General features: G+C 43.3%; 1 protein-coding gene across 1 annotated transcript in view; it reads left to right on the forward strand.

Moving 5' to 3' along the window:
* The first annotated feature begins 21,375 nt into the window (after positions 1–21,375).
* The window catches only part of GALNT13 (polypeptide N-acetylgalactosaminyltransferase 13), a 351,020-nt gene continuing 345,637 nt past the window's right edge, over positions 21,376–26,758 (forward strand). The window contains exon 1 of the mRNA XM_044303635.1: positions 21,376–21,996. Coding sequence (XP_044159570.1) covers positions 21,855–21,996 — 142 coding nt within the window. The 5' untranslated portion in view covers positions 21,376–21,854. The remainder of the gene's footprint in view (positions 21,997–26,758) is intronic.

Here is a 26,758-nt window from a genome sequence, read left to right on the forward strand (position 1 = left end):
TCCTCTGCGTCTGGAGGAAAGAAGGTTTGTACACAAACATAGAAGAGGATTCTTTACGGTAAGAGCAGTGAGACTATGGAACTCTTTGCCTGAGGAGGTGGTGATGGTGAGTACAATAAAGGAATTCAAGAGGAGCCTGGATGTATTTCTGGAGTGTAATAATATTACAGGTTACTAGAGAGGGGTCGGGGATCCAGGGAGTTATTCTGATGCCTGATTGGAGTCAGGAAGGATTTTTTCTCCCCTTAAGGCCTCATGCACACGACCGTTTTTTTTTAGGGTCCGCAAAAACGGGGTCCGTAGGTCCGTGATCCGTGACCGTTTTTTCGTCCGTGGGTCTTCCTTGTTTTTTGGAGGATCCACGGACATGAAAAATAAAAAAAAAATCTAAGTCAAGTTTGCCATTGAAATGATAGGAAAAAACGGACACGGATCACGGACACGGATCACGGACACGGATGACAATCTTGTGTGCATCCGTGATTTTTCACAGACCCATTGACTTGAACCGTTGGCCGTGAAAAAAATAGGACAGGTCTTATTTTTTTCACGGCCAGGAAACACGGATCACGGATGCGGCTGCCAAACGGTGCATTTTCCGATTTTTCCACGGACCCATTGAAAGTCAATGGGTCCGTGAAAAAAAACGGAAAACGGCACAACGGCCACGGATGCACACAACGGTCGTGTGCATGAGGCCTAAGTGGGGAAAATTGGCTTCTACCTCACAGTGTTTTTTTTGCCTTGCAGGATAACAGGCCGAACTGGATGGACAGATGTCTTTTTTCTGCCTTCTACTATGTTATAATCCCCCCCCCCCATATGCCCGGGCCCCTCACAGATTGTACTTACCTCACTCCTCGGCACCCACGTTGCTTCTGATGCTGGCACTGCAGCCGCTGCATCTCCCTGTCGTGCAGATGATGTGGTGTTCTGGGAGTCCTGTGGTGTGGTCAAGGAGTCCTCTCTGACTCCAATAAAATTGCTACAGTTAAAAATGATCCTGCTCTCACTTATACCTATGAGATGAAGAGATTTCTAGGGTTTGCCCATATTACAGGCAAATTATTCTGTACTTTGTTAATATTGCATAATGAAGTCAGGCGGCACTGCGTACTGGTTGAGGGGTGCTCGGTTTGTGTGGAGGTAATCCCAAAATCAGAAGAATGAAAGAAAACCGGCACTCCCAAAAAATTCTTTGCTGGTGATGGATTTGGAGTGACCAATAAATCCATCACCAGCAAAGATTTTTTTGGGAGTGCCGGTTTTCTTTCATTCTTTTGTTAATATTGCAGACCCTTTGCAGGACTTGTTAAAAGGCCTGCCTAATAAAAAAAGGTTTAAATAAAACCGCTATTGTATGGACTGATGCTCAGGAAAAAGCTTTTACTGATCTGAAATGAAGACTTACCGAAGCACCTATTCTTGTTTACCCAGACTATACTAAACCCTTCAGACTGTATACCGATGCATGTAAACGATGCTTGTCTTGTATTTAATTTTTTTTGTCTTGTATTTATTTATTTATTTATTTTTTGCATTGCAAGGTATAGTTTTAATTCGCACTGTTTGAGGTGTGTATAATAGTGAATTAACTTTTATTAATTTATTTAAATGGCAGGCACAAAATTAATCCATTTTTGTCATTATTATATGGGACGTTAAGAGTTTTCTCTAAGAAGCCTATAGTTACCAATAATGTAGTTGGTAAATTCAGGGCATTTTAGCCCAACCTCAGGTATGCACTAACTAAACCCAACCGGATTGCCCACCTATGCATGGGGACTAGGGATGAGCGAATCGACTTCGGATGAAACATCCAAAGTCGATTTGCCTAAAACTTCGTTCCAATACTGTACTGAGCAGGCGCTTTGTACAGTATTATAATGTATTGGCTCTGATGAGCCAAAGTTATTGCTTCTCGTAAGACTTTGGGTAATAACTTCATAAATTAATTTGTACTGTAAAAAAAACATTTCCCGAACTCGGTTCAGGAAGTTTTTTTTTACAGTACATTAACTTGGGCTCCTGCTCCATACAATATTGGAACTAAATTTTATGCGGAACGACTTCGGATGTTTTATCCGAAGTCGATTCACTCATCTCTAGTGGGGACTACATAAGCCCCACTCTGTTTTCAATCCATCACAGTCCTTGAACATTAGGGGCGGTCCCTGCTAATTCAGGACTGTTGGCAGCTATGGAATCCCCTTTAAAAGCAATTTCGGTTCAATAAATCATAGTAAGACTGCAGGAAAATTTCATCATCTGCATAAATTGAATTTTTCCTAATTTGTACTCTAAAACCTGCAAGTTTAAGTACGAGGTCAATTTTTCCAGCCACACGCACAGTAAATCACTGGCTTCCTTCACACTCCATAATGGAAGAGTGGTAATAGATTATCACATCACATTAAATCATTTATCACGGCTGAAGCTAAGTACTGTGAATAAGATAAAACAGTGCGATATGAGACAGGAGTCATGGGGATCACAACAACTAAATGTGAAATATGAGTACCTTCCTCAAGCCCAGCATTTACGGATTTCTCAGGGTTTTGTGAAATGATAAAGCCGAAAAACATAATTTTACAGAAGTTATGCTACACTGCTGAGCGCCTGTATAATGGGCATATTTCTATGCCACCCTCTGGTCAGTAAAGTGCATGCTTCAAAGTGTACGACTGCCCTCACCTCTAGATGTCATACATCAAGTCTTTCTACTGCCTCCTATAAGGCTTCAGAATATTTAGGGGGGATTAAACCCAGCGCCCACTGAAAGCTATGTCAAATGTATTTTTTCTTTAAAGGGAACCTGTCACCAGTTTTATGGTGTCCTAACTAAGGGCAACATAAATAAGTGACTGATTTTCTTAGCAAAATGCTGTGTCACTTTCTTTAATTGACCCAGTCAATCTGCCAACATCTTGTATTGAAAAGCTCTGGCTCATAATAATGAGTCATGAATATTCATGAGCTCCTGACTCTCCCCGCCTATCTGCTGCTGATTGACAGTTTATTTTCTATATGAATCAGCAGCAGGTGGGCAGGGGAGTGGCTATAGCTCTGAATTAAAAAAACGCTTGACTCACTGACATCACGCTGGACTCAAATCAGCTCATTAGCATGTGGCATGTGGCATCTTTGTGTGTATATTATGAGGTAACTATCTGTCACACCAGTAAGTGAATACATTTAAGGTACTTTTTAGTAGTTAATGATTGTATATAATTAGTTAGATTATAATCAAATATCCACATGACAGGTTCCCTTTAAGTTTATGTCTGTCATAACCCATTCAAATCCCTCTCAAATTATGAAATGATACAACTCTGACATCATGCGTTCACCACAAGGGGGAGCTAACTGCATTCAAGTTTACACTGATAGCAGTGGGAGCTGTAAAACTCTACACTCCCACTAGTGGCTTTTGCAGGCAAATGCTATGGCTGTGGAAAGGGAAACGGTTCATAGATGGGCCTTATTAGAGTGGTCTGCATTTATAGTACTTTAGCCACTGGTTATACCTGTATATAGTAGAGATGAGTGAATTGATTCTAAACAAATCAAATTAGACCTGAATTTTGTAAAATTCCAAATGGCATCTGAATCTGAATTTTTGGTGATTTGATTCAGAAGAATTTTTAGGGCGGAAAAGTGAGAGAGGCAATCAGGACACCTTCGATTTGGGTAAAATCAATTCAGATCCGAACCGCATTGGTCGACTGATTCTGAACCCAAATTGGATTAGGATTTAAATGTTAAAGATGCCTCTCTATAATTTGAATTCTGGCTTTCTTTAATCTTAGTGGAGAAAAGGTGATCTTTCCTTATTGAAATGCTAAGTATGTGTTTTCTCCACAAGTGCAACTATAAAAATACAATACATCAGGCAAAAGTGTGCAAGGATGTGGTCTATTGCCTTCTCAGTAAAAGGCCTACATAAGCCTTTCCCAAGGGTCAAGGATTGATGAGCCCTCAGCCTAGGATAACAAAGAGACCTGTCTTGTGTCTGGCTTCTACTTGGGCTGTCACCCCACTGTCCACCCAGAGCCAAAGTGTGCCTCCCCTGGAATTGGGAGCTGGGGCTGCATAGAGGTCAGGAACCTGAGGAACATGTCATAAGGACATCACACCCTGACAAACTCCAAACATTTAACATGAACACACATCATGGCCCAGATATCCAATGGGAGTTATTATAATCCTCAATACTGTCGTAGCCAGAAGGTCTGAACAAATTGAGGTGTGTGAAATAGTGAGGTTTAAGCAAATGTGCCGTAACTGAATGTGATTCCATCCAATAGTGTGTTCAGACCCCCCAGGGCCAGAACTACTGGGGCAGCACTGCTCCTCAGGCTTTAAAACTTCCCAATCTTATCACTTTGATCATGAGGCCCTTCTTTTGTATCACCGTACGCCTCTATTACCAATGGCCCTGGCCTAGCCAGCGATCAGAACATCTTCACATTAACTGGGGAAAGAACAGAACATTTACCTGGTGACCTCCTTTTCTCGGACTCCTCTTCTGAAGGTAAAATTCAAACGTGTATATTATTTTTAAATGTTGTGCTTCCTGGTTTTGCAGAACATTTTGTTACAGCTTTGTGTTATCGGCAATTTTCTTCATGACATTTTGACAAGCACAATAATGTGGTTGTGGCACACATACAGTAATTCCTTTTGTCAGTAAACTGGAATATGTACGGCTGACGGGAGATGTAGGACAGAGCGGGTGCAACTGCCCCTAATTTTCAAGGTTTGTTCCATGAATGTTATATTCTTTAGATTTTGGCATGTGAAGTTTACTGATTGTAACAAGGTACGTTCACAAATCCCCCAACCCGTCCTAGCTCCTTGCTTCCTGGTATGTCTAGGCTTGCTGTCATTGAATGAGAACATTCTTTACAGCAAAAACCATTACAGAACCATGGATACATTCACAGCATAGAACTCATTGACAAAAAATACCACACCAAGAAGGAGTTGTTGGAATTGAATGAACCTTAATATATGTAAATGTAATGATACTGGAACCTGACCATTGTCGGATCCCAAACAGAACCTGGATTAATCGCTAAAGACAATATGGTTCCAGTCAGTAGTAGTCCAGGTTTTATGTTCACATTACCACTGCAAATGAAGGCGACGGTGGCCGGCTAACGATGGCAGGAAATGCAATGGGTGCAGTGACACCAACTTTCCCTCTGCTAAGGACCTGTAAATGGTCCAAGATGAGACAGGAGTGTGTAATACAGGTGCCACCTGTGTCGTGTCTGGATGGTGGACAATAAAACCAGAGAAAATGGTTGTGCTTGTCAGTGGATCAAATGATCTTCTTTGCTGGTGATCTGTCTGGACCACCCGGAGCCTGTTCTCCATGCGTGCGTGCCCTAACGTAACCACTGCTCCTAACACCTTCTAACAGTTGGTGGGGCTGGTAATTCAGTGAAATGACCATCCAGCTTCTCTCAGACCAATGATGTGCCCCCTCTCAAAGTCTGTCAACTGGGTAAACTGTCTTTGAGTGCATCATAGAGGCATATCTAGCAGTCAACTATTTCTTACCAAGAGGACCACTACCCAAAAGTAGTCTCTGAGAGCCTTTTTATGCAAGAGCAGGGGAAACACTTGTACGCCCTCTTGTGACAAGAACCAGTGTCTAATCAGACCACACCTGTTCCTCCAAATACCCTTTTTATGTTTTGTTGCCTCCTCTCTATATCTCTTTAGGTCCTTCCTATTCCCAGTAGTTTCAATGCCGAACTTACAGTTATTGATTCTTCCTGTGAGTGCTCCCATCCAAACCCAGCAACAACAACATTACTTGACTAACATCTCCCAATAGATCCACTCACTTCAAGCATTTCTCGACACTCTAAACCTGCCTGATTCCTGCCCACATGTGCAGTAGTACACGGATACTGCCGATACTATTTTGGGGAGGTTTCCAGTCTGCAATGTACGTGACGTCCTTACATTGTAGTGGACCAAAAGACAAATAGCAAATCCAGAACAGCGCATCAGCAGCAAAATCAGTAGCAAGACAAAACCTCTTCTTTCTGCAGGTACAGTTACATTGCCCATGTAAGGCCTCTTTCACACGAGCGTGACGGATCAGATCCGGATGCGTTCAGTGAAACTCGCACCATTTTGCAAGCAAGTTCAGTCAGTTTTGTCTGCGATTGCCTTTAGTTTTTGCACCTGCAGGTGCAATGCGTTTTGATGTGTTTTTCACGCGCGTGATAAAAAACAGAATGTTCACAAACATTGCGGATGCAATGCATTTTTCATGCAGCCCATTCACTTCTATGGGGCCAGGGCAGCGTGAAAAATGCTGAATATAGAACATGCTGCGATTTTCATGCAACGCAGAAGTGATGTGTGAAAAACAACACTCATGTACACAGACCCATTGGAATGAATGGGTCAGGATCCAGTGCGGGCGCCATGCGTTCACGTCACTCATTGCACCTGCACAGAAAACTCACTCGTGGGAAAGGGGCCTAAATGGGTACTTAGTCCTCTTCAGTGACATCACTGTCTGCATTATCTCTGTACTGTGACATCAGTATCTGCATTATCTCTGTACTGTGACATCAGTATCTGCATTATCTCTGTACTGTGACATCAGTATCTGCATTATCTCTGTACTGTGAGATCATTGTATTATCTTTGTGCTATGACATCACTGTCTGCATTATTTCTGTGCTGTGACATCACTGTATTATCTCTGCCTTGTGACATCAGTGTCTGCATTATTTCTGTGCTGTGACATCACTGTATTATCTCTGTGCTGTGACATCACTGTATTATCTCTGCCCTGTGACATCATTGTATTATTTCTGTGCTGTGACATCATTGAATTATCTCTGTGCTGTGACATCAGTGTCTGCATTATTTCTGTGCTGTGACATCATTGTATTATCTCTGCTGTGAGATCACTGTTTGCATTATCTCGGTGCTGTGACATCACTGTGCATTTTTTCAGTTCTATGACATCATTGTTAGAGATAAGCGAATCGAAGTTGCCGAAGTGTAATAAGATCCGAATTGCAGGAAAAATTATATTCGCCCCCGGATCCGAATTTTCTCACACTTCATGGTAACGAATTGCATTGGCTGCTGCACGTGTGAGGACATGGAGCAAGGAACTCTGGGAAGGCGGGATCACCCATAATGCCATGCATGCAGCCAATCAGCAGCTAGCTAGCCTTGTGATGTCACAGCCCTATAAAAAGCCTCAACCATCTTGGATTCTGCAATTTTCCAGTGTACTTAGTGCAGGGAGAGATGTCAGAAGGGGCTAGGGGGAGTGTTAGAAAAAACCTAATTGTGCTAAAAAACAATTTACAAGTTCTTGGAAAGATTATTCAAGGTGTAGGGAATGGATAGGGAGGAATCATTCCACAGCATTTATGTAGAACAGGGTTCAGTAGAGGAGGTTACAGCCTGGGTAATAGGAACAATCCTATTACACTTTGCTGCACTGACCGGGGACCCAAATTGCCATTATACAGCTCTGTAATTCCAGCAAACCGTTCTTGTTATTGGGGTGCAAGTGCTGTTTGATACAGCCATTAGCAGGGTTTATTACAAGGAAATATTTTTACGTCTTATTTGCCCTTGTGCGGTGCAGTTCTATGTTCTAAAGCATTTTTTGGCTTCTATTAGTGGGTAAAAAAAAGGCTTATTAGCCGTTGTGTGGTGAAGTGCGAAAATTACAGCCCTTTTTGTCATGTATTAGTGGCAAAAGAAAAATATATTTGCCATTCAGCGGTGCAGTTATATGTTCTAAAGCCCTTTTGTGGAGCTTATAAGTGGAAAACCAATAAGGGCCTATTTGCCGTTCAGTGCTGCAGTTATATGTTCTAAAGCCTTTTGTGGTGTGTATTAGTGGCAAAAGTAAAATATATTTGCCATTCAGCAGTGCAGTTATATGTTCTAAAGCCCTTTTGTGGAGTGTATAAGTGGAAAAAAATAAGGGCCTATTTGCCGTTCAGCGGTGCAGTTATATGTTCTGAAGCCCTTTTTGGCGTGTATTAGTGGCAAAAGTTAAATATATTTGCCGCTCAGCTGTGCAGTTATATGTTCTAAAGCCCTTTTGTGGAGTCTATAAGTGGAAAAAAGAAAAATATATTTGCCGTTCAGCGGTGCAGTTATGTGTTCTAAAGCCCTTTTTTGCGTGTATTAGTGGCACACAAAAAAGTATTTGCCGTTGTGTGGTGAAGTGAGAAAATTATAGACCTTTTTGGGGTGTTTTAATTTCCTTTTTATTTATTTATCTGATCTAACAGTATGTCAGACAGAGAAGTGCCAGGCCCTGCACAGGGGAGTGGCAGAGGCCTAAATGTTTCTGGCACAGGCACAGGTTGCAGAGTAAGGGGGCGTGGCAGCAGGAGTCGCAGTGAGAGGCCTGAGCTCCCGGTGTCATCTAGCGGTCGTGTCTTGACCAGCAACCCAGAGGTTCTTGAATGGTTGTCGGTCATCTCTGTTTTGGATCCACTCCTGTTTATTTTGGCATTAGCAATACTGATAGATTGCTGACCGAGTGAAGACGGCTGCTCAACAGACAAGATCCGTTTTTTGGGGGTTATTGTTCTGACGGATCAGAGGAAGGGCAAAATAATCAGTGATGTCAACACAAACTTACTGCTGACATCCTCTCCCCTCTGTTGGGGGGCTCTACTTGTATAAGCGTTCTGTAGACATCTATGTGGAATCAGCTGACGACAGTGTAAAAGGAGTGCGCTTCTTCTTGGCGCTAACATCGACCTGTAAGGCTGAGTTCATACTTGAGTTATTTGGTCAGTTTTGGCCCCGTGAATGCCCAAATAAGTGAAGTGTGCAGTGATTCTAAGGCCCCTTTCACACGGGCGAGTTTTCCACACGGGTGCAATGCGTGAGGTGAACACATTGCACTCGCACTGAATCAGTACCCATTCAATTCAATGGGGATGTGCAGATGAGCGGTGATTTTCAAGCATCACTTGTGCGTTGCATGAAAATCGCAGCATGCTCTATATTCAGCGTTTTTCACACAACGCAGGCCCCATAGAAATAAATGGGTCTGCGTGAAAATCGCAAGCATCCGCAAGCAAGTGCGGATGCGGTGCGATTTTCACGCAGGGTTGCTAGTAGATGATATGGATGAAAGGTCCTTTTCCAGGTCCTGAAAGAAGAAGAAAGAAGACGATGCCGGCTGCACGATCAAGTGAATGAGGTGAGTTATGTTTTTATTACTGCTGTATTGAAATAATACTGTGAGTCCGTATGACATGCAGTTATTGCGTTGCGTTTCCGCGCGGGAGACATCCAGATTGCATGCGTTTTTAACGCTCGTGAAAAAAACTGATCCATCCTCTAGAGTCACCTGTTACTGCAAACACATATAAATACCCCCAGCATGCATTGGTCTTTTGGACAGCTTCATTTGTTTGGGGAGATTTGGTCGTTTGGCTAGCTTGTGTGTTTTGGTTATTCGATTTCCCTTTGCAGGATGTCCACTTTCACTGTATCATCCACTGACCGTGTGTTCCTGCACTGGCTGGTCTTCTGTTGTTTTGGAGATCGACCAGAAATGATAGAGGAGGAACCGTGGAGGAAGCGGATGTGGGTGCATCCTATCATTTTGGGGCGGGCCAGCAAACGTCAATTTGTTGGTTTGTACTCTGACCTCCGTGCGCACCCTGTTAAGTTATTTAATTATTGCCGTATGTCGTTGGCTACATTTGATCGGCTGTTGGGGGAGTTGCGGCCTTCCTTGACTTTCCAGGACACCAACATGCGGCGGAGTGTGTCACCTGAAGAATGTCTCAAAATTACTTTAAGGTAAGACTATATTATCAGACTCATACATGAATGACCCACTGTTTGCCAATACATACTGTAGCTGTTTGATCTATGGCCTGTGTATTATGAACATTACCTGTTGTTAATAGTACTTAATAGTAGTACACATGTATTATATATTGTAAATTGACCGTAAGAAACTGTGTGTGCTTTTCCCCCAGCCACTTTTTATAGTGTGATTTGGAGTACTAGCAAGTCATTTATTTGTCACATCAGATTAAAGTTCCGCGGGTATTTTTTTCGGAATCTTGCCAGTAATGATGAGGATACGTCACCTGTGTGTATATAGTAATGGTCTGGAAGTTGATGTTGATTTTGCTTACTTTTAAGTGTATTTAAATATAAAGTATTGAGTCCCAATCTTGTTGTATGGTATAATTTTAGTATAACTTGCCCGACACATTACCATGAAAAAATTATAAGTAATGTTGAACTTTTTTAAACATGTGATCTTTTATGAATTAATGGTGCTAATTATTTTTTGTTTTTCTTTTCAGATATCTGGCGACTGGCAACTCTTTTTCTTCCTTACATTTTGAGTTTCGAATGAACACCTCCACAATTGCTGGCGTGGTACGGGCTACATTTGCCACCATTTGGTTGAGACTGAAAGCTTTGGTGCCGCCACATCCAACCAGGCAGCAGTGGCTTGATATGGCGCAGGGCTTCCTGGAGAGGGCGCAATTCCCAAATTGTATAGGTGCCCTTGACGGGAAGCACATATGGGTTAAGAAGCCACCGAACTCAGGGTCCCGATTCTATAATTGTAAACAGTTTTTCTCTGTAGTTTTGTTGGCCTTGGCTGACACAAACTACAGGTTTATAATTGTAGATATTGGGTCCTATGGTAGTTCTGCAGATGCTCGCATCGTCAGGGCTTCCAGAATGGGTCGGTGGCTTCAGTCCAACCATCTGGACTTACCACAGCCAGCAAACCTTCCTGGCTCCTCTGGTTCACCTGCGCCTTATGTGGCTGTAGGGGACGAGGGTTTGCCCTTTCTACCAACCTTATGAGTCCCTTTCACAGGCGAGGTTTGGATGAAAAGAGGCGCACTTTTAATTATCTTTTAAGTAGGGCCAGAAGGTTTGTGGAGTGCGCCTTTGGGATTTTTTCAAGCAAATGGTGGGTTTTTCTTTCTGCCATACAGCTGGCCCCCGAAAATGTGAATGTGGTCATCAAAGTGTGTGTAGTGCTGCACAACTACATACGCACCTATGAGTCGACACCTGATGAAGACGCCCAGGTAGATATGCCGCCATCTGAAAGAGGAAGTGACCCTTTCCAACTTGGAAAGTTCTGGAGGCACACTCCGCAAATGATGCGCCAGACTTCTGCAATACAGCTCAAAGTGGTCCTCATGCCGGGCTCTAGAGAAATAGTCTAGGACCTAGCTATTGACCATAGCTTCAGCTGTAGGCATTGGTCTTCTTCTTTGGCGGCTGGGTAACGAAAAAGTGTGTGGGAGGGAATCCACTCCCGAAGCTGCGGGACGAGAGGCCGCAGAGGTGCTAGGTCCTTTTCCACTCTCTGGAGGAGGTTGTGACAAGGGAGTCTCCTCCTCGCAGGCCCTGGAGTGGTGCGGAGTGCCCTCTTCTTCCTCCTCCTGAAGGTTGTACTCCGTTCTTCACAATAAAAAACAACTGAACATATAAATTAATATATAAACACACTTTTTTGATAAAAATAGTAGAGTCACATATTACTATCATCATCAAAATACATTTAGTACATAGTACTACATTAACTAACCAACATATTACATATGTGATCATGTAGCAACATTTGGGAAATTAGAAGTGGCATTTCTGGCCATAGTAAATAATCCGATTCCACTTGTAATGTTGTTCACCTACTTTTGCAAATAAAAGGAGGAATCAGCTTTGTTGCTATCGGCAACTATGACATTTTTAATTTACAAATTGTTACAAATTTAATTACCAACATAGTCAACATACAGTGTGTATTGATAAACATGTACTGGTCGTTTTTTATAATTAACTTACGGACGCAATTCCATGACTTCACGCAGGAACATTAGTTGGTCCCGAAATATGTAGGGCCTTTTCTTAGGTGGCCCGGACCCCCATGCGTCCTTGATGCTGCATCTCCTTGCGGAACTGATCCCTGCAGCTCCGCCACCGATTCTTCACTTCATCCACTTTAAATAAAAATACAACAAGGGAAAATTTACCAAACAATACAATCCTACAGAGGACAACGTATGACATGTGCTATGCTAGGGAGGACAGCGTATGACATGTGCTATGCTAGGGAGGACAGCAAGGATCACACATGTATAGATTGGCTACTTACTCAAACTCTAGTGACTCTGGCCTTTCGGTTTGTCCCATATACTGGCAAAAAGCTCCTAGGTACGTTCCACCCATGTGGCATCTTTTTTGTATCGGTCGTGATACTCCCCCGACCTTGTGTCCCAAATGCAGGGCCTCCCCTGGAAAAGGACAATGAGCCTATCCACATCCATCGATTTGGGTGGCTTTGGCATGGTGAAAATAGGTCCGCAAGGGCAGGAGACTCTCCAACAAACAATCCACTCTCTCTCACCGCACTGCCTGGAGCCACACGCTGAGAAAATCCACTTCCTGGGGAAAATCCCTTCACTGTTGCTAAGTTACTTGCATTTACAACACAACGCATGGGATCCGGACGCAATGCGTTTTTCACGCATCCCCATTCACTTCTATGGGGCCAGAGCTGCGTGAAAAATGCAGAATATAGAACATGCTGCGATTTTCACGCAACGCAGGAAAAAAACGCTCATGTACACAGACCCATTGAAATGAATGGGTTAGGATTCAGTGCGTGTGCTATGCGTTCATGTCACTCATTGCACCCGCGTGGAAAACTCGCTCATCTGAATTAGGCTTAAAGGCTCTCTGTAGCCAGGAAATAGCAATTTTTAACGCGATTCGCTGCGAATAAATTCGGATCAAACCCAATTTTTTCAAAAAATTCGCTGAACTGCCCAAATTGAATTTTTTAAATATTCGCTCATCTCTAATCATTGTATTATATCTGTGCTGTGACATTTTGTGCATTATCTCTGTGCTGTGACATCACTGTGTCCATTATCTCTGGGTTGGGACATTGTGTGTATTATCTCTGTGCTGTGACATTTTGTGCATTATCTCTGTGCTGTGACATCACTGTATCATCCCTGTGCTGTGACATCACTGTGTCCATTATCTCTGTGTTGGGACATTGTGTGTATTATCTCTGTGCTGTGACATCACTGTATTATCTCTATGCTGTGACATCACTGTATTATCTCCATGCTGTGACATCACTGTATTATCTCTGTGCTGTGACATCACTGTATTATATCTGTGCTGTGACATCACTGTATTATCTCTGTGCTGTGACATCACTGTGTCCATTATCTCTGTGTTGGGACATTGTGTGTATTATCTCTGTGCTGTGACATCACTGTGCGCATTATCTCTGTGCTGTGACATCACTGTATTATCTCTATGCTGTGACATCACTGTATTATCTCTGTGCTGTGACATCACTGTATTATCTCTGTGCTGTGACATCACTGTATTATCTCTGTGCTGTGACATCACTGTGTCCATTATCTCTGTGTTGGGACATTGTGTGTATTATCTCTGTGCTGTGACATCACTGTATTATCTCTATGCTGTGACATCACTGTATTATCTCCATGCTGTGACATCACTGTATTATCTCTGTGCTGTGACATCACTGTATTATATCTGTGCTGTGACATCACTGTATTATCTCTGTGCTGTGACATCACTGTGTCCATTATCTCTGTGTTGGGACATTGTGTGTATTATCTCTGTGCTGTGACATCACTGTGCGCATTATCTCTGTGCTGTGACATCACTGTATTATCTCTATGCTGTGACATCACTGTATTATCTCTGTGCTGTGACATCACTGTATTATCTCTGTGCTGTGACATCACTGTATTATCTCTGTGCTGTGACATCACTGTGTCCATTATCTCTATGTTGGGACATTGTGTGTATTATCTCTGTGCTGTGACATCACTGTATTATCTCTATGCTGTGACATCACTGTATTATCTCTGTGCTGTGACATCACTGTATTATCTCTGTGCTGTGACATCACTGTATTATCTCTGTGCTGTGACATCACTGTGTCCATTATCTCTATGTTGGGACATTGTGTGTATTATCTCTGTGCTGTGACATCACTGTGCGCATTATTGTTGTGCAGGAATCTGGCGCATAGACTGATACCGTTTTTTATTATTCACCGATTATATTACACTCCAAAAAAGCTGATGAGATTTTATAAAAATAAGGTGTGGAAATGCCATAAATGTGAAGAGATAGGGGCAGATGACATACACCTTTTGTGGAGTTGTATACATATCCAGGATTTCTGGAATAAAGTTATTTCACAAATTGATAAGATTCATTGATTCAATATCCCCCGAAATTTTGAAATATGTGTGCTAGGAGATATGCAAGGTATAGAGCAAATGAATCATGGAGAGCTGGCTACCACGTTATTATTTCAAGCTTGACGGTGTATAGTAAAAAACTGGATTGAAAAACGACCTCCAACGATTAGAATGTGGGAAAGCTTAAAGGGAACCTGTCAGCGGGATTTTGTGTATAGAGCTGAGGACAGGAGTTGCTAGATGGGCGCGAGCACATCCGCAATACCCAGTCCCCATAGCTCTGTGTGCTTTTATTGCGTAAAAAAAACATATGCAAATTAACCTGAGATGAGTCCTGTATGTGAGATGAGTCAAGGACAGGACACTTCTCAGGTTAATTTGCATATGGATCAAATAGTTTTTTTAACACAATAAAAGCACACAGAGCTATGGGGACCGGGTATTGGGGATGTGCTAGCGGCCATCTAGCAACCCATGTCCTCAGCTCTATATCCAAAATCCCGGTGACAGGTTCCCTTTAATAAAAAGAGCGAATATAGTATCAAAAACGAGAAAAATTCAATTTGACAAACTGTGGAAAGAATGGGCCGGGGTGGAGAAGTAAAATGATCGGTGGAGGGGGAGGGGTGGGAGTTGAGAGGAAATCTGTCTTTGTGCTGTGATGTCCCTGTATGCATTATGGCCATGCTGTGACATCACTGTGTGCATTTTTCTTGTATTGTGAAATCACTCTATATATGATCCCTATCAGCAGCAATGCTTCAAGGGAAGAATACTTCCATAATACATGCAATGGAATGTTTTTTTTTTTTTCATGGATTTTAACCTTCATTACATGACCGCAAGCACATACTGTAATGGAGGATCAGTATAAGGGAAACAGTAAATCTCCTTATGTCTTCTGCAGTCTGTAGGGGTCATTGGGGTTATTATCATGCAGTCAGTGATGCCTACTTGTCCAGACATTAGAGCGTATGAGCAGATTACATGCACGTTCTCTGTAGAGCAGAGCATCCCGGACATTTTACGGCCACGTGTAATGACTGCCGTTATTTATATGATGATGGTTCCTGTTTTAATGGACGCTCAACAAGATGACAATGAATGTGGATGGGAATTTTTCACTGGCAATTTCTTTGTGAAGTATGGAAGAGAAGAAACACATTGTTCATGAGCATCAAGGGAAAAGCAATATTTTGTTTTGGAGAAAAAAAAAAACTGAGCGGCGAGACTTGAAGGTTACGCAATTCCTCGAGCCTCCGACAGACAGTAAATTTAGCAGAAGCTTGGAGGGTGATAATCATTCCAAATATAAGTGTGGACGCATCGGCAAATGTCACGGAGAACGTCCTCAAGTCACCTTGTTACTATGTGATACTTAAAGGGGGTGTCTCGCAATGCGGGCCTGGCTTCTCTAACACTGGGGGGAAGCAGCTGCCACTAAGGATATGTAGCATTACAAGACAACCACCATATCTGCTTGTGGAGAGCACTCATAGACCATGCAATGGTCCTCTGGGGGGAAAAAAGGATGTAAAGAAAGCTGGGCCTCTGGCGCTACCTGTTGGAAGGCAGATATCTTATAGGTCAATGTTCGAACTTTTAAACAAGCCTTGAGACATAACTTAGGATTACCATCAGGCCACTACCTCATTTGCAGGTACTGGCTTGGCTATGATCCTAAATTATGCCTCAAGGACTGTTAAACAGTCATACATTGACATATAGGCAGGGACGTAGCTAAAGGCTCATGGGCCCTGGTGCATGAGTTTAGCTTGGGCTCCCCTTCCTTCAGTGCTCAGTTGTGTAACTAGAAATGACTGGGCCCCACAGCAAATTTTTGAATGGGGCCCCCAACCCTAGCAAATTCTTTGAACCCCCCCTCCTTCCCACTCCTGTGGCTAGTCACTGTTTCAGACGGGACCCAGCAGCCTCTCTGTTCATTTCCTACAGTGTCTCTGTATACAATGTCATTGTATAATACTGTTGAGTGGACCATGAGAATAAAATCTTTTAGTCCTCCTCCTGAACAGGCCCATTCTTAGTTCAGGCCCCAAATCAGCTGCTTCCCCTATAGCTTTGCCCCTGCTTTGTGGCAATGGGCAGGGGTGCAGCTAGCCTTTCTGCTGCCAGATTCTCAACCCAAATTCTCAACCTAACCCTTTCCCTCCAGCTCTGTTGTTTAGGCCAGACACACACAAGTGAGTTGAATGCGATAAACTCAAAGTGTATGTCAGAGTAGGAATCTAAAATGTCTGTTTGTCAAAATCTGCAGAGATGAGACATAGCTGAAAGAAATCATCATGGCGGTCTGGTCCAAATGGAGAAGATGAGGAAAGAGTCCCGGTTCTGGCCTCCGCTCTTCTGACAGGATCGCACAACATTATAATGCTGTGTAATCCTGAGAGTCCTGGAATCTGTTCTATTACACTGACATAATGCTGTGCGATCCTGTCAGAAGAGCAGAGGCCAGAACGGGGACTCTTTCCTCATCTTCTCCATTTGGACCAGACCGCCATGATGATTTCTTTCAGCTATGTCTCATCTCTGCAGATTTTGACAAACAGACATTTTAGATTCCTACCCTCACAACCTCATCCTGCCAACCCCAATACTGTGCTCGCTGTGCTCCCCAATACTATACTGCAGAAACAGTCCTCCTGAAAATACTACTACCACACAGATGGTGTCCCCTTTAATAATAACTGGCACACAGTGCCCCAGTAGATGCCCCCACACCATGGTATAAAATAAAAAACAATAAACGCAGATACTTATCTTCGCTGTCAATGATGCGGTGCAGGCTTCTTCCGGCCTGTTTCCTCAGCCAAATTCTGCCCAGCTCAGGTGGCACAATCATAATTATGTAATTGCTCTGCCTGTGCCGGCCTCTGACTGGGCCAGGAGCGTACCAGAGGTAACGGCACATCTCTCCCCTTGCCGCAGTACCTAATTGTATTGCTGTCCTGAGGGCTGTAATCAGCGGTGCACCACTGCCAAGGGGGCCCTGTGGGCCTCCCTGGCTCAGGGGCCCAGTCATAGGAGGGACCACCACGACCCCTATAGTTACCCGTGCCTATAGGATAGCTGCCTTCCAACCGGTGGCACTACAGGCATAATTTTCCATTCTTTTTGGAAAGAGATCTAATTTTCAAGGAAACCATTGGGATAAATAGCCAACCATGTACAGCATGGAGGAAGCTAGTAGACCAGAGCTGGAGCTACTATGATAAAGCAGCTACTCTTACTGGCAGAGCGAGAGGAGTGGGACCTTCTTCTATGAAATCCATTTGTTCCAATAGGGCATATTTACAGAGGCTGTCCATGTGTACATGGAGTGCCCAAACTTTGGAGGTCCAACTGCTGGGATCCTAGCAATCACAAAAATGGAGGTCCTGGAATCCCCTCCAGATAATATCGAGGTAGTGCAGAAGCGCGACAACCACTCCATTCACTTCTATGAGACTGCTAAAAAAAAGTGCCAAGTGGTCCCATTAAGGTGAGTAGAAACATGGTCTCACATACACATCACGCTGGGCAGTCTAGAACCTCATTTTCATGACCAGTGGGTATCCCAGTGGTTGGACCCAAAAGTGATCAGGAACTTATCCCCTATTTTATGGATGGCAACGAGTTATAAGTAGACATAAGCTACTATGGCCAGAGCTTAAAGGGGTTGTCTCACTTCAGCAAATAGCATTTATTATGTAGACAGAATTAATACAAGGCATTTACTAATGTATTGTGGTTGTCCATATTGCCTCCTTTGCTGGCTGGATTCATTTTTCCATCACATTATATACTGCTTGTTTCCAGGGGTTAAGGCCTCAGCTACAGCGCAGATGCGAGGTGGTTGGGACAGAAAACGCTGTGCACGCGTGCCTATGCATGCTCGCTGGGTCCCGGCCACCAGAGAGGCCAGCGCTTTTTCCTATAGTGTGCAAGCGAGACCACCGCTGCTGGATTACATGGTGGTCGTAATTCCTGGATACGAGTAGTGTATAATGTGATGGAAAGATGGGATGCAAAGAAGAAGAAGAAGAAGAAAATCCCTTTATTAACCCTCAGTGGGAAAATTTTGGCATAACAGCAGCAATCACATTCACAACAGGAGCAAAAATAGGAGTAATTAGAAATGAAAGAATAAGCTCTTAACAAGCTCAGCTATCCTATAAGTCAATGTTTGACCCTTTAAATAGGCCTTGAGACATGACTTGGATAATAAATAAGCCAGCATCTCATCTGCAGACAGCTGTTTTGGGGTGATTGCTCCTCATCATTGCAGAGCAGAGAGTACTGGCTTAACTGGGTGAGAGGCCTAAGGGGGGGGGTTCTATGTCTCTTTATGGAGACAGCACCTTGAAGTCGAACATTGACTTATAGGATAGCTGCCTTACATGTATGGCCTATAAGTCACTGCACACCGCTCAAAGTGCTCTCTCCATAAGGCAATATGGACAATCACAATACATTAGTAAGTGACTTGTATTCAGTTTGTCTACGTGATAAATGCCATTTGCTAAAGTGAGAGAACCCCTTTCATCTTAATTATCACACTAATGCAATCACTTTAGATAGTAGTATCCATATGGGGCTGCATCACATGTGATCACTATATTGTGATTGCAAATCATATGCTTTTTTTTCCTATCCCGTAGGTTCTTATATAAACCCCAGTGAATATGGTGCAGTAGTCACTATCTTTTATTAGGATTTTCATTTTTCGCCTTCAAAAAACTCTTTTGTCAAGCAGCAGAAAATCACAATTTTTCACAAATTATTTTCTGCAATGTGATATTGCATAAAGTTAGCATAGCCTCCAACCTTCCTTATAAAGGTTGTCCCTTCTGGATGACCAGTTCGGTAAATGAGGACCTGCTGATGATCAACTCGGGTCTGGAGCCCCCTAAGGATCCGCCGTTCTCAATGGCGGTAAGGAATCTTCTCATCTGTATTCCTTCCTTCTCTTTGCTACAAAATTGCTGTTGCAGGTTAACCCTTTCAAGGCTCTCAAGCGATAGCGCCATATCATGCACTCTACACCCCATCACGGTTGCATTTTGAAGGTTTAGGCCCCTTTTACACAAGAGTGACGGATTAGGTCCGGATGCGTTCAGGGTGCGTTCATGGAAACTCGTACCATTTTGCAAGCAAGTTCAGCCAGTTTTGTCTGCGATTGCGTTCAGTTGTTCAGTTTTTTCTGCGTGGGTGCAATGTGTTTTGATGCGTTTTTCACGCGCGTGATAATAAAACAGAAGGTTTACAAACAACATCTTTTAGCAACCATCAGTGAAAAACGCATCGCATCCGCACTTGGGGCCAGGGCAGCGTGAAAAACGCAGAATATAGAACATGCTGCGTTTTCACACAACGCAGAACTGATACGTGAAAAGAAAAAATGAATGGGTCAGGATTCAGCGCAGGTGCTATGCATTCATGTCGCGCATTGCACCCACGCGGAAAACTCGCTTGAGTGAAAGAGGCCTTAGGCTACGTCTACACGACGACATTTGTCGCGCGACATTTTGTTGCACTAATGTCGCGCGACAATTTTTATAATGGCAGTCTATGGTGTCGCACTGCAACATGAAACATGCTGCGACTGCGACGCAACCGTTCGAGATGGATTTTTCGGCGACTGTTGCGTCGCAGTCGCAGCATGTTGCATGTTGCAGTGCGACACCATAGACCTCCATTATAAAAATTGTCGCGCAACATTAGTGCAACAAAATGTTGCGCTACAAATGTTGCAGTGCAGTTGTGCCCTATCTGTCGCGCGACTTAATGTCGTCGTGTAGACGTAGCCTTACACGTCTTTTTGTTTCGTCTTCCTAGACCTACTCTTGACACAGGGAATTCCATGACTTCATGGTGATGGGAAGGGTTTCCATAGCAATCCACCAAAGATATGCATCTGCAGCTGTGTCTCCTACTAACCTACAGATACTGCTGCAGTGGTTTATAACTTTCGGTTGCCCAGCTGTGGTGAAACTACAACTCCCAGCGTGCCCTGACAGTCTGCAGCTTTAAAAACTGGAGGCCAATGCATGGCGATAGCTTAGATAGGAGATTAATGTCCTCTGGTTGCTGCTAGCATAGTAACCAGTATGCTGCAGTCAAGAAAGGGTTAAAGGACCTTCTCGTGCTGTAAACAGCTTGTAATTGGATTTCCCGTCAGTCAGAGCGGAGTTAACCCCCACCGAATGACAATTACTACTTATCCATTGACAAAGTAACTGAATGTCCTTGCGTCGGGTGCTATATGACTGCGCATTTTTTGCATTTTAATGAATATGATAGCTTTCAGATCTTTGTATTTGGTTCCTCGTGATCTATACACGACAGGATGTTTGTAATTCCAATGATTAAATACCCTATTGTTGCAATGTTATTTATGAACCCTGTGGAATATGTGGGCGCTATATAAATAAATAGGATTATTATTATTGTATCCTTGCGAGAGGGAAGTGTGCATTTCCCATTTATTACAGTATTTATCCACATTCAATTTTACATAGAGCCTATACGGTCATAACTTGTCCTTTCCGACTTACCAGATTAGAGATGTCCTCTACAATTTGCACAGGGATATCATAGAGACATAGATATATAATATAATCGCTGCTCGCGTCTGTGTTGCAGATTTTATGCAAAATCGAATGCAAAAAATAAAAATACCCTCATAATAAATGCAACATCTATTCAACGAAATGTAACGGCGATGACAGGAGCCTTAGGTCCAGGATATGAAATGCAGTACCGTCGTTCCCCGCTGCTCCTCAGCCCATCCTCTCTATCTCGCCTCTATTATGTCTAGTCTATTACACAGCTGCCTTGTCTTTTGCAGCCTTTTGTGACCTCGATGTGCAGCTGATCTTCAGACATACAAAGCGCCCGGCATTATTCTAAGCTCCCTCTGTTTAACCTTCTGCTTCCCAAACTGCAGTAATAAACTAAATTGTCGCCTGCGCTTCCAAAATGGGAATATTTTGCACCCAATCAGGGGCCGAGAACCCCAGCCAATCAGGCGCCCGGTTACATTCTGAATCCCGGTTCATATCTCAAGGATTCCTTGGCGAAGAATCAGTCATGTAAGGAGGTTGTGTTTTACATTCCTCTTGGCTGTATGTATTTGCACGGATGCATGCAGAGGAGATGCTAATTTCACAGAAAGACAAGCCAGGATTGGAAAAAAAGGGGCCGAGCAAGTGAAAGCTATAGGAAAGGAAAAAAAAAAAACATAAAAGCCCCCCTCGTCTCTCAAGTAACCTGGCAACACAGAATCAGCAATTCCATACAGTTCTCCTTTTCTGCATCTTGTCACCTCTAGCTGCTGCAGGCAAATCGCATATCAAGGTGCCCAGGCAGGATCCATCAGCCGTGACAAATGCACTTCAATTAGCATCCATCACCATCCCGAGGCCATAAATTAGCCCTAAAAGTTCATCAGTCGTCTTTCTCCTTTTAATCACGCTGGGATGTCCTTTTCCGTGCTTTCATGCTGGATTATATCTGGGAGGTTTGGACCGGTTTCAGCAGTGGTTCGTTCTCATATAGTGTGACAAGTAGAACCCTATTAAGGACATGAGAAGATTTATCTATTGCAAAGTGGTCCTGGCCACGTCGTTGGTGTGGGTGCTTGTGGATGTCTTTTTACTCCTCTACTTCAGTGAATGTAACAAATGCGACGACAGAAAGGACAGATCTCTACTGCCTGCACTGAGGGGTAAGACTCAACTCTATCACTGCATGGTCACTTTGTGTAAGAAAGCATGCTGTAAGCCACCAACACTGTGCTATGAGCTTCAGGTGACTTTGCAGAAAGCCTTCGATTTGTACATAATGCAGAATGTAGGCAGCAAGATACCTTGGAGGGGGGTGCGGGGGTGGGGTGACTAGATTAGTGAACTTCGGGCTGCAGAAGTTTCAGCCGGTCATAAATAAGTAATGCATGCATCGGAAGTCAAAGAACATTGAGATGCTTTCCATGTAATGAAATATTTGCTGATTTGCTTTGATATATATATTTTTTGGATGCCATGTTGGTCAACTGAGCAACATGTGTCGAGAAACCAGAGTTCTGCTTGAGTATTGTCATCCCATGGCCTTTATTCTTGGACATGAGTCATCACTGAAACATCCTTTGTGGTTCCAACAGAGGCCATGTCCGCCATGACAGTCAAAGGTCCAAAGAACAGGTGGTGGAGCCATAGTTGGAGGTCCAACCAGTTAGTGCACCTGTTGTAAAGAAGGGTTGTGCTAAAACTCTAAGAGTTGCTTGTCCTTTAGGCAAGTTTCAAATGATAGTTCTGGATTGAGTTTCTATGTTGTAATTGTAAGGAGGTATCTTAGGTTACTTCTTGTAGTTTCTTGTAGAATATGGATCTTTAAAGGGGATTTTTTTTCTGGGATTATAAAGTTTGGGGAAGGAAGTATAGGGTTTAATAAATTGATTTTGGGAATTGGAACTCCAGGCAAGAAAGCAATGGATGAAGAATTTGTTCGTAAGGATCTGAAGAGGCAGAAGACATACAAGTTGTAGAGGTTCTTGACCTCTTGGCAATAAACCTTGCTATTGTTGAACCCTAATAAATATTATTACCCTGCTTATTTCAGAAGAAATATACCGTGTAATATGGGCATGAGACAGAGCACCTCTAGCCCATGGGTTGTAATTCATATTGGAGCTCAGCCATAAAAGTGCTGCAATGCCAGGCACAACGAATGGAAAAGAGTGGCACTGTTTTTGGAGTAAAGCAGACCCTCATTAAGGTCTTGTATAACCAGATAATCTCTTCAAGTACTTTTACACATCATGTTCTAATCTATGTTGTTTAGAGGGGATCTCTGGTTTCTCTCTGTATATGTTCATGGCGGAATCTTTGGAATATGCTCAGGTCCGTTCTTAGCAATAGAGGTTTCCCCTGTTGGGCGACTACATTTCCAAACCTCTCCAGGGTTTGTATTGAACCTGTTAATCTGATTAGATTATGTAAGCAACTCGATCCATTTAACCACAGGAAGACTCATCAGCCACGATTTCTACACTAAGGGTCCATGGATCCTGTATGGCCCCTTGGGTACATATTACCAAACTAACCCATTGGCAGTTCATGTGCGCTTCCTTTTGGCATCATACTCTACCATAAAGCAATGCTTCTGATGGAAAGTACCTCCTTAATATAACATGCTACAATGTTTTAGAGTTAATTGATAAGGAAACCATGATAAAACATCTCTGGGTATAATTTGGAGGCATATGGAGGTACAGCATGGCCCCATTAGCAGTTTATGGGTGCCATATTATGGATCCATTCCACAAGGGTCTGATATATTACCAAATACTGCACGTATCTCCTTACTTTAAGTTGTCTGGTTTAGTGCTTGAACTACTCAATAATAAGTTTGACAACATACTGTCAGCATAATTTAAGGGATAGTCCAACCAGGACGGCCCTTGTCTCTATTAGGAAATATGAACATCATAGAGTGGGGTTCTTCACTCAATAGCTCCCTATATGAGTCTGAATGGAGAGCAGCCACTCTCAACTTTGGCAAAGTTCAGTTACATGACCAGTCATTCTTCTGACAGGCCACCATGCAATACTACATTTCACCTGCAGTGGCCACTGCAGAGGGAGCAATCAGGTGACTGCAACTTTCCCCTGCCAAATTTGGTCCCATTCAGCACATGATTATGTTCTCCGCTGATCGCGTATGCTTGAATATCGAAATACGGTATTCAGACATATTTTTTAGCCTGACCATTTACTTTAGCAGATTGCCAGGGAACAATCCTTTTAATTAATGCATTATTATGTTGTTTGCAAATCAGTGCAGACCAGGGCCAATTGCATCTTTCTTAGTACAATGACACTCACTTTGCAAGGTATCACTGGTTTAGTTCTCTGGAACGAGAATGAATTATGTGGTGACATTTGTAATATGTGATTTATTTTGGTCCAATGCAATATACTATATACTGAACTAATACACTGAAGATGGAAGTGATTACGCTGCAAGTCTAAGATAAATGTCTTTAGGGAATCAGAGGAATAAATTGCCATTTGCAAAATGAAGAGATATGAAATGACAAATGCTTATTTATGTTAGGCAGCTAAAGACACTTAATCAAAGAAATCTAAGAAGATAATTTCTATACAGTGGCGTTCAAAAATCTTCCTGCCTTTTTAACATATGGAATGGAGAACAAAGGCATAGATACCACCATGGAATTAAAGGGGTGTTCCCATTTTGTAAAGTGATGGCAAAAAATATGCTATCACTTTAAGATCCATGGGGGTCCGACTTCTGGGACCCTCAACAATCTTGACAATGAAGAAGCTGCAGTTCTTGTTTAGTTCTTCAGCCCCTTCATTAGTTTCCATGATGGATCTGTGATGCAAGCTGGGTGTTCAGGAGTGCAGATGTGTAGGACAAACTAAGAAGGAGGCACAAAGCTAAACCAGCCTTGTAGTCCTTTCTTTCTCATGATCTGTGGGTGTTCAAGAGGTTTGACCCCCGCAGTCCTATAGTGATGGCATATCCCAGCCATAATATTTTATTTAATTTCATGGTGTAATACACTATACTGCTACCTAATGGAAACAAGTGGTACTGCAGTAAGCCCAGTTCTCGATTCTTGGATTAAAGGCAATCTGTCAGCAGTTTTGAGCATGCTAAACTGCTGACAGAACTAGTTAGGTGCTGGGAAGAACAGTACAAAAACCCCTTTTGTGCAGCTTTTCTCATTAGGAGTAGTGTGAATATGAAGTTTTATTCTGCCAGGTTCTGCTCCAGCAAGTGCCCAGGGAAGGGCTTCACTGTGAAATGTTCTCTGTTCTCACATTAAGCTGATCCAAGAGCCCCTCCATCTGCACTGGGTGGTGACTGTAGTGGTCTGCTGGTTGGATGCTACAAATGTCATTCAGAGCAGTGAGGAGGGTTTGTGAAGCAGCTCGATGCTCTTTACAGTGAAGCCCCACCCTGGGCACTTGCAGGAGCAGAATCTGGCAGAATAAAACTTCATATGCCCACTACTCTGGATGATAAAGGCTACACAAAAAGTATGTTTGTACAGATCACTCCGGCAATTAACTAGTGCTGTCAGTAGTTTAGCATGGTCAAAACTGCTGCCAGACTGCTTGTAAGCAAGCCTATTTACTAGATGCTTAGTCAAATGTTCTCTTCTGTGTAATGAAAAAGATACAATGTAATGAAAAGTCTTCCTGCTATAATTTAAAAGGGTATTCCTATTTGATCATTTATGGTAAGCGTGGTCTGCTATTTTTGAAGCTCCTATAGAAGTGAATGGAGAGAGCTGTGCATATGTGGCCACATTCCCATTCACGGCAGCGTGAGACAAGATTGTCACGGTGCATGTAGGCTGGCTGCATGCTCTGTTGCGTACTTGCTGCAGGCCGAAAGCTGTGTATGCTGAATGCTTGGGACTGCGTGCTGGCTGCGGTGTAGTGTGTGAACTGTGGCTTGTGTTTGTGGCTTGCAGTGTCTGCATCTCTGTGGCTCCTGTCTCTGGTGCCATGCAGGCTGGCTGCATGTGCTTTCTGTACTGGCTGTAGGTGTTCCTATGTATGCTGGCTCTGCGATGCGTGCTGGCTGCGGCCTTGTGTGTGAACATGGTCTGAATATGGATGCTTTTCTGTTTATCACTGGGACACTGGTTGTTTGTGCTCTGGCGTACTGTCTGCGGTGGACTCCGTGTATGCTGGTTGCCAGGGGCAACGTCCTGTACTGCAGCCTGTGTGTTCTGTGGTTCTGGTACTCCTGTTATGATGGGGTTTACGTCCCCTGACCTGTTTCTGGGTGTGGCTTATCAGGTGCCCTCGTTAGGCAGTTATATCTATCTGTGAGCTGTGGGGCTTGTGGTCAGTCTCTTGTGTCTTGCTGGGTGTAGCACCTTGCTGCTGACCCAGGTTTTTATTGTCATCCGCTCTTGTTTGTGGTGTCACCTGGTAATGCATTATTGTTGCTTTGTCTGTTCTCTGTATCTGTCCTGTGATGATGTTGATGTTGTTATCTTTGTCCATGCCTTGTCTGATCTTCTGTACCTGTTCTGTGCCTTGATCTACTCTGTCCATGTTTAGCCTAGCAGTGCTCTAATTGCGTCTGATAGCCTGGCATTCCTAAACTGCTTCTGATCCTTGTCTGTCCTGCAGAGCCTTACTGCTTCTGTTCCTGTGTTTGGCCTGCCTTCGTTAGAGTCTCCCTGGGTTCTCAAGAGGAAGGATCTCTAGTCTGTGTGCAGCTCTGCCTGAAACCACCATTCTTCCATTCCGCTTGGGGTCCAGGCACCTGCTTCTGTGCTGGTTCCCATTTGTCCTCTTGTCTGATCTATGTCCTGTGTTTGTATGGGTTCCAGTTCTGTTGTTGTCTGTTCCGCTGGTGTTTTCACCAGTGTTGTTCTCTGAAAGTAAGTGCCAAGCGTACCAGGACCTTCCTGGAGGTGCGACCAGTGAGCCCTCAGCCCA

The sequence above is a fragment of the Bufo gargarizans genome, chromosome 8 (genome assembly GCF_014858855.1).
Source record: "Bufo gargarizans isolate SCDJY-AF-19 chromosome 8, ASM1485885v1, whole genome shotgun sequence".
Taxonomy (NCBI): domain Eukaryota; kingdom Metazoa; phylum Chordata; class Amphibia; order Anura; family Bufonidae; genus Bufo; species Bufo gargarizans.